This window comes from Nerophis lumbriciformis, linkage group LG31, assembly GCF_033978685.3.
Source record: "Nerophis lumbriciformis linkage group LG31, RoL_Nlum_v2.1, whole genome shotgun sequence".
NCBI lineage: Eukaryota > Metazoa > Chordata > Actinopteri > Syngnathiformes > Syngnathidae > Nerophis > Nerophis lumbriciformis.
The window spans coordinates 5,419,360-5,435,015 of NC_084578.2; the positions used below are offsets into that span (position 1 = coordinate 5,419,360).

The 15,656-nt window shown below is 41.1% G+C and overlaps 1 protein-coding gene across 1 annotated transcript in view; it reads left to right on the forward strand.

The window, feature by feature from the left end:
- The first annotated feature begins 287 nt into the window (after positions 1 to 287).
- The window catches only part of LOC133574049 (TSC22 domain family protein 1-like), an 89,988-nt gene continuing 74,619 nt past the window's right edge, over positions 288 to 15,656 (forward strand). Inside the window, exon 1 of the mRNA XM_061926073.1 lies at positions 288 to 3,522. Coding sequence (XP_061782057.1) covers positions 995 to 3,522 — 2,528 coding nt within the window. The 5' untranslated portion in view covers positions 288 to 994. The remainder of the gene's footprint in view (positions 3,523 to 15,656) is intronic.

Consider the following 15,656-nt stretch of genomic DNA (forward strand, 5'->3'; position numbering starts at 1 on the left):
AGACAATAACATACATGCTTGGCTTTTTTTATGCATTGGAAATCGTAAATAAATAGCTAACAATTAAGTTTAAAAAAAATTATAATGAAAAAAAAAAAAGATATGCGTGACGAATGGGGGCCGACGAGCGAAGCGACTCGTGCTCGGCATGTTTCGGCAACTTCCGCCAATCCTGTGACGTCGGCCGCTGCCAGACTGCTTTATGTCTGGTAGCAGAGACCATGCGCGGGCGCCATATTGCCTCGCACTCCTCCCCCCCCCTCCCTTCCAGCCTTCCAGCCTCCAGCCGGGTCCCAGCACACACACACGCCCACACACACTCACACAGCTGCGGCGCAGGAGGCTCCACACCGAGCGGCGGCTACTGTCGGAGCAGACCGGTGATACAGCAAAACCAAGGACGACATCGTGGAACTCAAACGGGACGGATTTAACATTTTTTACGCCCACCGCTTAGTGACCGAATTGGGGACGCGCGTCACGGCCGCCACGGATGAAAGGTGGCTCCTTCTTCATTGTTTCGAGGATTGAAAGCTAAAACACGTCTCGGTGTAGCTTGTGATGGATACTCCGAGCTAGCTAGCCTACCTTACTTCTTCTCGGGCTTAGCAGCAACACCCCGACATTAGCTCCTCGGCGTGGCACTTTACTCGGCGTCCACGCGTGTGTTTGTTGTAGTCTACAAAATGTTTGTTTGCTAGCCATAAAAAAAAGACAAAAAGTGGCCACGCCGGCACATTGCAACTGCTACCAGCTGACGCTAGCTCGCCAGCTACAAGTAAAGCGGCCACCCGCTTTTTTTTTGCCACGCTTAGCCTTTAATCGTGCATGAGTGGCCGTCGGTTATACATGCAACTTTGAACTCTTCTTGATAGTTCCCAGGGACTATTTCAATATTCAAATAGTGCTTTTTGGGCTGCGTTTTTGCCAAAACGGCGGCGTCAACTTTGTCACATACTGCCAGAGACCTACTACCCCCCCGGATATTCTTGCAATGCATCATCCGGACCCCACCGGAGACTCTGGCGGTGTTAGAAAGATGGTCTTCCACAGGAGGGGCAGCAACACAGGCGGTGGGAGCGGCTCCACGCTGTCAACACCGGCGGTCGCCAACAGCCACGGCTCGGCTGCAGAAGAATACCAGACCTCCCTGTTGATCCAGTGCCAAACTCCTGCTGGTTCGTCCTCCCCGGGACCTCACCACCCTCCTTCCCACAGCCTGAATCTGCATTCCCAGGCCACGCAGTCCACTGGGGCTCAGATGAAAAAGAAGAGCGGCTTCCAGATTACAAGCGTGACCTCCGCACAAATATCTGTGAGTACCAACAACAGTATTGCAGAAGACACAGAGAGCTACGATGACCTGGATGAGTCCCACACGGAAGATTTGTCATCCTCGGAAATCATGGATGTGTCTCTTTCCCGAGCCAATGACGTAGTCGGTGCAGAGAGAAGCTCCTCTGAGGAGACCCTGAATAATTTCCATGAGGCTGAAACTCCAGGACTGTTGTCTCCAAACCAGCCTTCCCTGAATCAAGCTCCACAGCATGGGGGAGGTATGGTAAATGGGACTGTGCATCGTCATCCTCCTCAAAACCATGGCCAGGCCTACCCGCTGTCTTCTGGGCCTGTGAGCACCTCGTCTACCCTTGCCTCTGTCACTCAAAAAATGCCTTCTAATGTCTCTCAAGAGATCTCTGCAAATATGGTCTCTCAGCCTGTGGGCGTAGTAGGCCTGGGACCTGCTCCTGCAATGCTTAGCTCTGCTACAGGCGCTGCAGTTAGTATAGTTAATCCCCAGACCAGCAGTGTTAGTAATGTGAATATGTTGAGCTCCGCCAACGTGCCTGTGAGGGGGGGAATAAGCGCGAGTGCTAACAGCAATGCGAAAGGTACTGCTGGTGCCGGAGATGGTTCTGCATCCGGGGGAAACCTAAAGACAAACGCCAATAATAGCATGAATCAGCTCCAACAAAATCTCAACTCGCACATCACTTTTAGTGCTACAAACACTTCTGTTGTTACTGTTGCCAGTGCCTCTGGAGGGCCTGGTCTCTCATGTGGGATTCAGACTAGACATGGGTCTGCTGTGCTGCAGTCCATGAGTACCCCTGTTACCGTTGCCGCTATTCCTGCCCAACCTGCCCCAACTCCTGCACCGGCTGTCGCTACCACCAGTTCTCGCTTCAGGGTGGTGAAGTTGGACTCAAGTTCTGAGCCCTTCAAAAAGGGCAGATGGATATGCACTGAATTCTATGACAAAGACACCCCGAACTCTGCCACTTGCTCATCGACGTCTGATGCGAGCTCTGGCGGCATGCGGCAGTTTGTCTCTGAGAACTTTGTTGGGTGCTCAGAGAGAGAAAGCACAAGTAGTAGCTCCGTGAGTAGTACTTTAAGTACAGTGAGCCATTATATGGAAAATGTTGGCAGTGGAGAGGCTGGGGGACCCTCAGTTGCTCAACATGCACAGGATTATGCCTCCCCTTCTCAGGGTTTCCAAGCAATCATCCCCTGTGGGCTAAGTATGGGTGTGTCTCACACTCAACCTCACATGAACCCTCAAGACATCGCCCATTCACATATCAACGCTAGCATGGCTTCCTCAAACAATAACCAGCCTGTACCCATGCCCTGCCACCCGATCACCAGTGGAATGCCTTTGCCCCACCTACCCCAGCAACAGCTCACCTACGCGCAGGCAGTTGCAAATCAGCCCACAGGCTCCACACAGGGCTTAGTGAGTGTTCAACCGCACCAGCTTGGCTATGCTCCTCTCACCCAGCCTCCATGTGCAGCGTCAGTGCAGATGAGACCCCCTGAGTATAGCCAGCCACATCAAGCTCTTTTGAACCAAGGTGTACCAAGTTCTTCTGGGCAACCGAATGGAGGATGCCAGGTGATGGGAGGCCTGCAGCAGTCACAGACACTCCTCCAAAGTCAGCCACAGCAACCCTCATCTCTTCAGGCCACCACCTCCAATGCATCTTTTCATGTTGGAGTAGCAGGTCAACCGCCTCCTAGCCACAGTTCCCATTTGGATTGCCTGCAACAGAAACCACAGTCCCTTCCGACACAAATCCAGAGCCTTGGTGTCTGCGCCCAGTTGCCCACTACAATTCAGAACCAGGTGTCTGCAGCCGGTGTGCCTCCATCCAACCCTCCGATTGATCACCAGGCCCAAGTTCTTAATGTTGGTAACAATAGAATGCACTCACAAGGTGTCCCCCAGAGTGTGTCCCATGACCTAAGCAGTGCCCAGGCCCTGGCTCTGGCCCATGCTGCTCAAGCTAGTGCCCTCTATGCTAGTTTGCCCACCTTCACAACCACTGAGCTCCAGGATGCTCAGCGACTCCTCCTCCAGTATCCATCAGCTCTATTAGGATTGCCGAAGTGTTCCGGAGGAGACCCAGGATCAGGATCAAGTACTGGCCAGAATCAAGAAGCTGGAGGCAACGCTGCCATTGCCAGTGCCTTAACTGCTTCAGCTGGCCTCAAGACTCTGGATGGAGAGGAGGATGGGTAAGAGAATATTGTTTTTATGTTTTATGCAGATGTGTGTTGTTTGTGTATGGATTGTACTTGCTCGCTTTAGCTTCGTTGTTTAGTCGCTCTTTCAAGTGGCCGTGTCAACGTTTAGTTTAGGACGTGTTTCTTGGATGAATGTGCATTCCCGGACACATTATTTTCCCAAACAAATGTTCCTTCTCGCAATGACAGAATTTTATTCATATTTATGTAAATTTCACTGATATTATTTTTGCGTTTAACAGTCTGTTTTATTGGCCAGTTATCAGAATCAGAAATACTTTATTAATACCCGAGGGGAAATTACAATTTTCAGCACAATTCCATTCACGATCAGACAAACATTACAGGGAGACAGAACAGGATCGCTGACAGGTCTGCCAACTTACGACGCCCCTTACAAAAAAGGTGAGATACAGGTAAAGAATGGTGGGGGCGGGGGAGAGAAAAAATAAAATCCGTCTAAGCCTGGGCCCCTGGAGAGGGCGTCCAGACTGAGGCCAAGGGAAAAAACAACTCATAGCCATAGCACACATCCCTCTTACATGTGTGTGTGTGTAAGAGGGAAACATCAAAGAACGGGGGTTCGGTTCGGATGTGTACCGAACGAGTTTCCTCATGGACATATTAAGTAGCGTAACGCAGGTTGTGTAAACAATGCACACCGAGGCACAACACACGGCATGCTAGCAGCTAACGGGCTACGATAGACTGACCATACGTCCTCTTATCACCGGACATGTCCTCTTTTGCGGAGCTGTCAGGGCGGATTTTCTTAAATGCCTCAAATGTCCGGCATTTTGAGTTAGGGTTGCGTGTATTTTCAATGTACGTTCAGGGTTAAGAAGGGGTTAAAAACAAAACAAATGGTGCGCGCAGCAGCATTGGTGAGGGAGGGGCAGAGACAGAGAGAGAGAGAGAGAGAGTTATGATAAACGCGCATGCGTCGCCAGGCTCTGCTTTTTATCCATAGATTTATCACATTTAATTTTTTTATTATCTATAGCAGGGGTGTCAAAAGTGTGCCCCGGAGGCCATTTGCGGTCCACAGCTAATGTTTTAAAGGCCCAGGGCACATTCTAAAAATACTTTTAAAATAAACAAAAACATAACAAAAGTGAAATAAAAAAGCTTAAAGGTTAAATGTAATTTAGAAAAAGTTGCAATGTTGACTAATAAAACAAAGCTGTTTTTTTTTCTTTCAAACTGTCATTGCTCAAAACATAATAGTGAATCAAAATCAATGTTATTATGAGATATTGACCTATCCAAGGTTCCGATTACTTCACATCAAATATTCCACTAAGAAAAATATTTTTGGTGGAAGATTTTGCAGATTTGGTAAATAAATAACCCAAAAATGTATATTTTGTTGTTTTCTTACTGTACCGAAAATGAACCGAACCGTGACCTCTAAACCGAGGTACGTACCGAACCAAAATGTTTGTGTACCGTTACACCCCTAGTCCAGCCCTAACCTTTACCTACTGTAGTAATCAGCAGACCGTAATCAGACTGCGACTATCTGTCGGCCTTTTGTCAATGTGACCTAATGCAGGGCTCATCAGGCTGTGACGTAGCTTGTCTTTATCAAGTGACTTCATTGATTTGACATTATTCCTAGCCTGCCTACTTGGCTCCTGGCAGTATACATTACACAGCAGAATTTTGTGCTGTGTGTACAGTTTGACGGTGTGGTAATGCAGGCTACAACATACAGGTAAATCACCTTATTATAGGTTGATGTAACTACATATCTACAAAGTGATACAACAGTAAATTAGTGAAATAATTTTTTTCCCTAACAATGTTTACTACTTCTACCTGTAGGTGACTTTTTGGAAGAAGAGATGCTGATTTACTTGTTGACATGAGAAGTGTGGTGCATTAAACCTAAACACTAAAAGCTTATTGATTACATTAAAAGCTTGTTCTCGTCACAATCACTCTAGTGTCCCTCTTCTCCAATCACCACATTTTGTTGTTGTTGTTGTTGTATTAAATGTAATATGTATTGAAAGTTTAAAAAAAAGGATTTATAATCACCTTGCAACTGTAGCATAAAGTGGGTTCGCTTACTGGTACGAAGGCTAATGGTGTTTAGCCAGGTTTGCTTGTCTTTAAGGGTCATGGATACTAAAGGTTGGCTACTGTTATCACATGATGTTTAACTCTGAGGAATGTGAAGTCTTTGGGGATCAGGTGGATTATTGTCTTTGATAAGCAGAATTTGGGCCAACCTAATGCCCTTGTTACAATTGAGAAGATTGTCTTCAAGAAATGTGCTCACGGCTCGCTTCTTTTCGTTTTATTTTTCCGAAAAGTGTTTTGTGTCATTCATAACCAAAGGTGGCGTAGACCAGGTGAACTGAAACGAAATGACTGCGCTCTTAAAGCACCACCGAAGAATGTTCAGTTTTGGTTCATTTTGGCAGAGCCAGTGGACCAAACGTAGTCTTTTGCCTAAATGAAGACCACGTTTCCCATGAGGACTAGTGCATATAGCATACCTGCCAACTACTCCGGTTTTCCCGTAATTAGTACGGTTTTCATCAACCTATTCCGGGTTACGGTTGCAGTGATAAAAAATTCGGTTTTTCATTAATTAAAAAAAAATGTTTTTTTAAGTTTTATTCACGAAATCGCGTAACAACAATGACAATCGACACTGCTTCCCGTAACTTCCTATCGAGCCATTCCGAATGCCATGCGGGAGGCTATTTATAGCACCGCTGCCAAGCACGAGGCACCTGTTGCCCATTGTTTCCAAACGAGCGAACGATCATGGAATCAGCCGGAGAAAAATCGCAAACGAGTCTTAAACCGAAAAGAAAACTGCAGTCATTCCGTGAAGTATATTCAAAAGCCTATCCGGGAATAATTATCCGTTCCAAAAAGGGTGAAAACTACGCGAATTGCACCTTGTGCAGACAAGATTTTTTCGATTGGACACGGAGGAATTAGCGATGTAAAAGACCACGTTGGGACAAAAAAACACAAGTCTAATGCCGTTGCTAAATTTGGATTTTAGCCACAAAAAGGTAATGACACCAATGTTATCTATTGGAATTGTTTAGTACTGTTATACTGTTAAAAGTGTTTATACTATTTATGCTTTCAAGTCCAAGTTGAAGAAATCTTGTTAAATGTTGACAGCATAACTACCAAAATACAGAAGTATGTCCTTAATATTTTTGCAGTGTTATTTCTGTTGAAAAGTTAAAATGATTACATTAGAGATGTGATGTGCCACTTTTCAAGTGTCTGATGGCTTAAATTAATTTTCATTAATTTTTCATATTTTGAATTCTTTTGAAAGGCTTACAAAAAAACTACATTAGAATTGTAATTCCATGCTATTGACATGACTATTAATTTTAATGAAGTTAGCTTACCATGTTTACAGTATGATAATTGTGATAGAAATGTGAATTTTAGGCACAGAATATTTTTTTACAATTGAACAAGGCAGTAGATTATACAAGCTTGGACAGAAAGTTAATAATGACACCAATTTTTTTTTAAATGGAATTGTTTAGTACTGTTTTACCATTTGTTTACTGTAAAAAGTGTTTATACTGTTTATACTTTCAATTAACAAATTGAAGTCTTGTGAAAGGTTGACAGGATAACTGGCATTAACTGTCAAAATAATTTCAAACTATTTAAGTTAGCTTACAGAATAAACATGTCAATCAACCCATATGATTTTTGCTGTAATATTTTTGTTTTGAAAAGTCACTGTGACTGATAGAAAAGTGATGGTTTTAGCAACATTTTAACCTGTCTGAATGCAATCAATCATTTTGCGTCGGGGGGCGAAGCCTGAACCCCCCACCAGGACTTTGTCCTGGACCTACCGGGGCCTGCGGCCCCTGGACCCTGGCTACTAGGTTTTTCTGATTTCAAAAGTTGGCAGGTATGCAGTAAGACTGATCTTTCCACAGTAGGAACTTAAATATTTTACTCCAACTTTATATTTGTGGTTTGCAGTCATCGCATTGTTTTTTTCTTCATACGGTACTTTTGAGTTTGTATTGTGTCTCGTCGTGTCAGTGGGAAACTGCGAACTATCAAGCCGGTGGCTATTTATTGCTACCGGCAATAACATTAGCATTATCATTTTGATATGAGCATCAAAAGATACTTACAAGTCCAGCCGGAACAGAACCAAGGCAGCATCAATCAGAAATCCCTCACATTTAAGCTCACGCCAGTGAGTGAATGCCGGGCTAATGTTGATCCTGATTGTCCTTTTATCTGTTGTTCTTTTTTGTCTCCTCAGACAAAACTTTTCGTTTTTTTTGGTTGTTTTGGAGCTTCTGCCATAATATCAGTAATTTGCGTTGACTTCCATCTTTTTAACGAATTGGGAAAAGGGAAGTGACGTATGCCGTAGTTGTAGTTTTTTATGTGGTTCTTGCCACCCTCCCCAAAGTTGCTAAGTGTCATTGTGTCATGACTTGGTCCTGGGTGTTTGCTTTTCCGGGATGCAACGGAAAGTTGGCACGGGCGAGACGGGAATGAAGGTACATGATTTATTTATATTTGATCAAAAAAAAGGAATAAACAAAAAGCGCGCACAGAGGCGGAGAATAAACTATGAAACCAAAAGACTATAGCAAAAAAGTACAAACAAAAAACACGCACAATGGCGGAGAACAAACTATGAAACCAAAAAGACTATAAACATGGAACAAAAACTTACTTGGCTTGGACAAAAATAGTTGCATGGAGAATGGACATGGAAAGAAGTATCAGGCATGGACAGAGCATAAATGTGGTGATGGAAAGAATGGACAGAGCATAAATGTGGTGATGGAAAGAATGGACAGAGCATAAATGTGGTGAGGTCGTCAGAACGACAAACTGAAAAGAATGAACTTAAATACTATGGACATGATTAGTGAAAGCAGGTGCGTGACTCAAAACGTGAAACAGGTGCGTGACGTGACAGGTGAAAACTAATGGTTGCTATGGTGACAAAACAAAAGTGCACAAAAAGTCCAAAACCCAAAACGAACATGACCAAAACAAAAACATGATCACACAGACATGACACATTGAGAGTGATACAGACCCCCTCAGGCCATGACAGAGGTGTCATTCAACTAGTTGTAAGTCCACATATCATCCCAAAGTTATGAAAATATATTATGAAATTTGAAAAGTAACTTAGTGCTGCTTAATAAACACACAAAACAATAATACATACAATGTTACGCTATAAACTGACTGTCTCAAAACGTAAGATAAACATTGCCAAATGGGGAAACACTAAGTGGATTAACTTAAGGACAATGCATCCAAGTGTGTCTGTTTGAATTGGTATGAGGCTTGTTTTGCATCTTTTTTTCAGTTGGCTAATTTGCATATTTTTTATTGGGACTCTTGACCAAGTAAATTAATGCACATTCTTAACAAATACAAAAAAATATCCTCTGAACACGACAGTTTATTTGCACTCTGTGGATTTGTTTCTCCAGTCACTAATAATATACATTGACATCCATATACATAGAATTATACTTTTTTTTTTTTTAAAAGACAGACTTCTGGCTTATTGACAATAGACAATAATATTGTAGCGAGACCAGTTTTTGTTTGTGGTTAATAGGGATGTAACGATTAAAAAAAATTAAAAATTAAAATCACGGTTATCATTATCTGGTATTGTTGAATGTGCTCAAAAAGTATTACACACACACAAAAAATGTTTTCCCCAAGTTGTATTTAAAAATAATTAGGGCCCGCATGGCCCATTGTAAAAGGAATCCAAACGGGAGTCCTTTTGCAATGGGACATAAGGACCTATTGTTTTTCTAAGGTTTTATTATTATTCCGCCGCCTCTTTGAGCACTAATTTGACCCACTTAACATGCTTCAAAACTCACCATATTTGACCCACACATCAGGACCTGCGAAAATGGTCTTTTAATAAAAAAACCGAACCCCAAAACTCAAAATTGCGCTCTAGCGCCCCCTAGAAAGAAAACTGCTTATAACTCCCAGTACGAATGTTGTAGAGACATGAAACAAAAACCTCTATGTAGGGCTCACTTAGCCCTACTTTTCATTAATTAATTTCCTCGGGCAAAAATCAACAGGAAGTTGGCAATTCCCCCTTCAAGACAAAAATGTACTAAAAACAGTCACTTTTGCCTCTTTGAACTGTAATTTGACCCCCTTGAAACTCACCGAACTGAACACACACATCAGGACTAGCAGAAATTGCGATCTAATAAAAAAACCTAACCCCAAATTTAAAAATTGCGCTCTAGAGCAATTTTTTAATAAAACGGAGAAAAAACTGCTCCTCGGAAGAAAAAAATGACAAAACTGCCTGTAACTCCCACTGGGAAGGTCGGAGAGACATGAAACAAAAACCTCAATGTAGGTCTCACTTAGACATACATTTCATAAGCTGACAACCCCCAGCAAAAATCAACAGGAAGTTTGCTATTCCCCCTTCAAAACAACATTTTTGTAAAAACCGGTCACCTTCCTTCAAAATCTATCTCCTCTGAGCGCGTTTGTCGTTTAGGCTTCAAACTAACACAGGAGAGAGATTGAACCCTTGTGTATAAAAGTATAGAACAGCTTTTTAATACCTGCTCCGGTTTTGATTTTATGACCCTTCAAAAACCCGCTGCACTGATGCTGCTGCGCTGCTGTTTTTTTAAGATGGCTGCTCAAAAGCAGGAAGCACCAACATGCCCACACAATGCAGACAAGGTAGGTACACTAGACAAAAGTCTTGGGACACTTCAGACTAAAAGTAGACAAAAGTATTGGGACACTTAGGACTAGCACCTGCCAAATACGCGGGCCCGACCAATGCTGCTTGCAGCTTTAATTAATACTATAATTTCTTTTTCTCAATAATTACAGAATATTGTTTTTGCTTTTTATTATATTTGCATTATTATTATAAGTATATTGTTTTAATTTGTGAAGGGTTCAGTGCTAATAAAGCAACGCGGATTCAGTTCTAAGAGAGCACAGCCTTGAAGTTCAATGTGCACAAGTGTAGAGCTTAGTTTCTCAGACAGCATTGAGTTTATAAAAGTTAAGATTGAGGTATGTTGCTCATAATGAGGACAATCGATGTCTCTCTCTCGTATTCATCTTAGCATTTACGCTAACTAGCAATTAGAGCGCTAGCCTGCTTCTCCAGTACCACTAATGCGTGAGTTTATCAAAATGCGGTTTTCAAGCAGAGTTTTACAATAACTTTAAATTTAAAGCTGTAATACTAACCGCCGGGAGTTTTACAGCAATTAATAAAGATGGCATAAAAATCCAGTAAAAAAGCCATTGCCACTTTTGTTGGCAAAGATGAAGGCGCCCACTTGCTGGCTTCAAGCGGCTCATTTAAGTGCTCGAAGTGAACCACTCTACATTGCAACATAAACATCTGACTGAAACAGTTTTTAATTGATTATATTGTAGTTCTAGTGCGCCAGAAAAACCAAGCTCATACTTTCGGCCTTCACAATAAAATCGCCGTCCGTTGCAACCTGTCTTACAGCTTGCATATTTACTGTTATTATTTTGCACTTTAGGAAACTTAATGCATTTAGCAGTGATGCAATGTTGTATACCAGTGACGTGCAGTCACTAGAGGCAGGTGAAGTGGGGCCTCACCTGCCATCATGGAAAGAAAAAAAATGTAAAAAGAAAAATTTTTTTTTAATTGTTATATGTATCCAGTGATTATACTATAAAGTTATTTTCCATTTAACTTCACCAGTTTTATATTATTTGTATTAAAAATCGCTGAATTTTCACATTTGCCGTTCAAATACTGAGAAGAGACGGTGCGGTGAACAGCAGCCAGTTGAGGCACGTCACTCAGTGCCTCAACATGGATTCCGGACTCTGCTAACTGCTGGCCTGCTGTGCAGTGAGACCGTATTGCTATATGAACTATATTATACATTTCCATAGTTTAGTTAGCTGAGGTATATAATGTACAGTGTATTTTGTCAACAACTGTATGTGTGTAGCGTATTTCTTGTGCTGAGCGATCATAAAACGGCTGCAAAAGACGCACTGGCTGAGGCTCCAGTAATCCCGCCTCCCGCACCCCCGCCGTAGAATTGTTATAACAACTAAAGCCCACACTTAAACTTTCCACGTGCAAGATTGAATCTATTTAAAAAAGTTATTTCATAAGAAGCCAAAAAGTGCAAAAACAATCATGTTCGTGTTGGAGGAGTTGTGAATGACTGCAGGGCCACAACATTAGGTACACCTGCAGACTGCAGGTGTATCTAATTCTCAACTCCTCCAACACGAACATTATTGTTTTTGCACTTTTTGGCTTCTTATTAAATAACTTTTGTAACCTATTTTCATGGGCTTTCCTCTTTGTGATGTTAAGTTCCTGTTATGCGCTGTTATACAGTATATGCCTTGAGCTCTTATTTTGAAGGCGCTAAGAGCGGAAGTGATGACACGGAGTGGAGCGGAGGTTTTTGAAAGAAGGTAAATAAAGTGGTCCTCGTGTAAACTGGAGCCTCCGTGTTTGTTATTTTGTAGTTTCATACAGTATAGGCGACATTTATAAACCCTTGGTTACACTTTTTTAAATGGATTCAATCTTGCACGTGGAAAGTTTAAGTGAGGGCTTTAGTTGCGGCGCATGGACTTAATTTATAAGTAAAGGTAAGACCATAATAACGTTTTTTTTATTAAATGTGCTTTTTTGTGTGCTACAGTTTGTATGTGTAAAGTTAAAGTACCAATGATTGTCACACACACACTAGGTGTAATGAAATTTGTCGTCTGCATTTGACCCATCCCCTTGTTCACCCCCTGGGAGGTGAGGGGAGCAGTGGGCAGCAGTGGCGCCGCGCCCGGGAATCATTTTTGGTGATTTAACCCCCAATTCCAACCCTTGATGCTGAGTGCCAAGCAGGGAAGAATGCTGGTATGAGCTTTTAAACAATAACCCGTTAACTGCTGCCAATCAAATGGTGAATAAGATACTCTTTAGGGTTCATATGTTTGTAAATCTGACTGTGATGAAGTCAGTGCCTCACCAGCCATCAACCTCACCGCACGTCACTGTTGTATACATACTTGCAACTATTTTCTTATTTCACTTATGACAAAAGTAGGGATGGACAATCAATCAGATTTCGGCTTCTCACGATAATTATATTATAATAAAAAAAACGATGTATTGGCCGCAGAACGTGCATGCAAATTCCTGAGCTTGTGACGGTGAAATGGATGACTGAGCGTTTGAGTGGTAACAACCACGTCTACGGGAAGTTCGGGCTCTCACCATGGTTGCTACTTTTTATTTGACATCTTTTAACCAATTTTTTTTTTTTTTTCTAAATATAAAATTTACCATTGTAATTATTTATGGAAGTGGTACAACGCTGCCAAACCGACGCCTGGCGCTGCAAAAGTAAAGCCACTGGACTGATTAGAAAGCCTTTGATAAGAGACAGCAGTTTGAAAGAAACAATAGCAGGGCAAAAATAACTAGCTGAAAAAACAAGTAGTTGTGTATATTTTACTTCATGGTTTATGTGGAGGCACACGGTTACCTTTTATGATTTTTAGTGGAGAAAATGCACTTTACTAATTGAACCGTGATTTCTTTGTTCCACAATTGAACGTTGTCTTTTCTATCAGACAGGCACTCTTTGCAATGTTTTACAATGTTATTACTGTCAGGGGAAAATATAATTGTATTTATTTTATTTTGGTCAATCAAGAGATGTTACTCCACTTGTTCCAGTGTCGTTGCTAACCACAATGGAGACTCTTGTTGACTTAGTTCTGTTGGCCTCATTTATGAATGTTGTGTTGGACAATGATTTTGTGAAAAATCATATTCAGAATGTTTAAATTGCTTTTTGTCTATAAATGAAATAATTGAAAAGTTGACATGTTATGGGTCAGAGCTATTTGATCTCAATTTATAGTTAATTCAGTAAATAAACATCAGTAGACACTATCATATTCCCTACAATAGATTTGTAGACTCTTGTTGACTTAGTTCTGTTGGCCTCATTTATGAATGTTGTGTTGGACAACATTTCATTTTGTGAAATCATATTCAGAATGTTTAAGTTGCTTTTTGTCTATAAATGAAATAATTTAAAAATTGACATATTATGGGTCAGAGCTATTTGTTCTCAATTTATAGTTAATTCAGTAAATAAACATCAGTAGACACTATCATATTCCCTACAATAGATTTGTATAGTTTTGGTAGTGTATGCATTTTGAGCAGAAGTGTGAACTGTTAATTTCTTCTCACAAAACCTTGTGCAAATATCTATAGGTCTGGAAATTATCTGTATCTGTACAAATTTCCATTATTTTTCGTGCTTATTTTATTTCTACAAGGGACTATTAAATACTCGTGTTTTTTTTAAATTATATACTGTATTCTGCCCTTTCTGAAGGATACAATTTAGTTTGGCAGATAGGTCATCAGTTCTGTTGACTGTTAGTTTCCACAATTACAAAAATACATGCAGTGTACATTTGTTTAGGAATCATGTTAAATCAACCATACAGTTTTGGTACAAACTGGAAAAATATCAACACAACCATACAAGATACCATGCAGCTAGCTTAATGCTAACATAACGGCTGATTCTATTGACAGGCTAACACAAATTAGCACCACAATCATTTTAAACTTGTACGACGAACCTTTAACAATTGAGCGTTTAACGAAACAAAATTGACATTAAACACCATTTCTTCTTATCGGCGTATACTCGCCAAACTCTTAAGAAAGCGAATATTGACTGCTAACTTAGTCTGTCGTTCTGCATTGTGTGCTGAGCTACGGAAGCCTGTTGCATTAAACCTCAAACTGCAATTTTAAAATTAGAAAGACACTGAGACGGCAAACTTCCACCGGTCCCTATTAGGGATGTCCCGATCCAGGGTTTTGCACTTCCGATCCGATACCGATATTGTTTTTGCATTTCCGATCCGATACCGATACTGACCGATACTGGCCTATCCGAGCATGTATTAAAGTTTAAAGTTATTTAGCCTACTTAGTTGTCAGAATCATGTTGAAAAGGGTTTTAGTACTCTTGATAACAACTAGCCAGCTGAATTAGGTGAGTTTAAATAATACACAATGGTTGGTAACAAGAAACTGACCTGTTTATTCAAGGATAAACACAAAATAGACAAAATTATATATGACAAACAGAAATGGCATCATTGAACTAGGGCTGGGCGATATGGCCTTTTTTTAATATTGCGATATTTTAAGGCCATATTGCGATACACAATATATATCTCGATATTTTGCCTTAGCCTTGAATGAACACTCGATGCATATAATCACAGCAGTATGATGATTCTATGTGTTTTGATTGATTGATTGAGACTTTTATTAGTAGGTTGCACAGTGAAGTACATATTCCGTACAATTGACCACTAAATGGTAACACCCGAATAAGTTTTTCAACTTGTTTAAGACGGGGTCCACTTAAATTGATTCATGATACAGATATATACTATCAGATATATACTATCATCATAATACAGTCATCACACAAGATAATCACATTGAATTATTTACATTATTTATAATCCAGGGTGTGGAGGGGGGCGCCGGATGTAAGTGTCAAAAAGACAGCCAAAAGAGTTTGATATGAGAATAAATCTAAAGTTAAAATATAGGGTAGAAATGCACCCATTTGCAGGAAATGTAGTCTTGATTTTCAAAATGTTCTATGTTGCATGTCTACATTAAAACATTCTTCTTCATACTGCATTAATATATGCTACTTTTAAACTTTCATGCAGAGAAGGAAATCACAACTAAAAAAATCACTAATTTTTTCATACGGTGTTGATGTGGAAATTTTTGCCATTTTGATGGTGTGGAGTCTGGACGTGTGGCACCGAATGGAGATAAGCGTCTCGACAGACGTCACAATATTTGAACAATGATGACGAAAACTGTTGTCTCTGTCGTGTCCGTGTGTCGAAAATTGTTATGCGCTTATTTTTTTATTTGATTTTGTGCGTGGCATAGATTTGCCGTGCGCAGAGGACGCTTGAGCAGGCGCGCACCTTAGCGGCTGCGCTAGCATCACAGCTAACGTTAGCCATGCTGCTACCTCTCT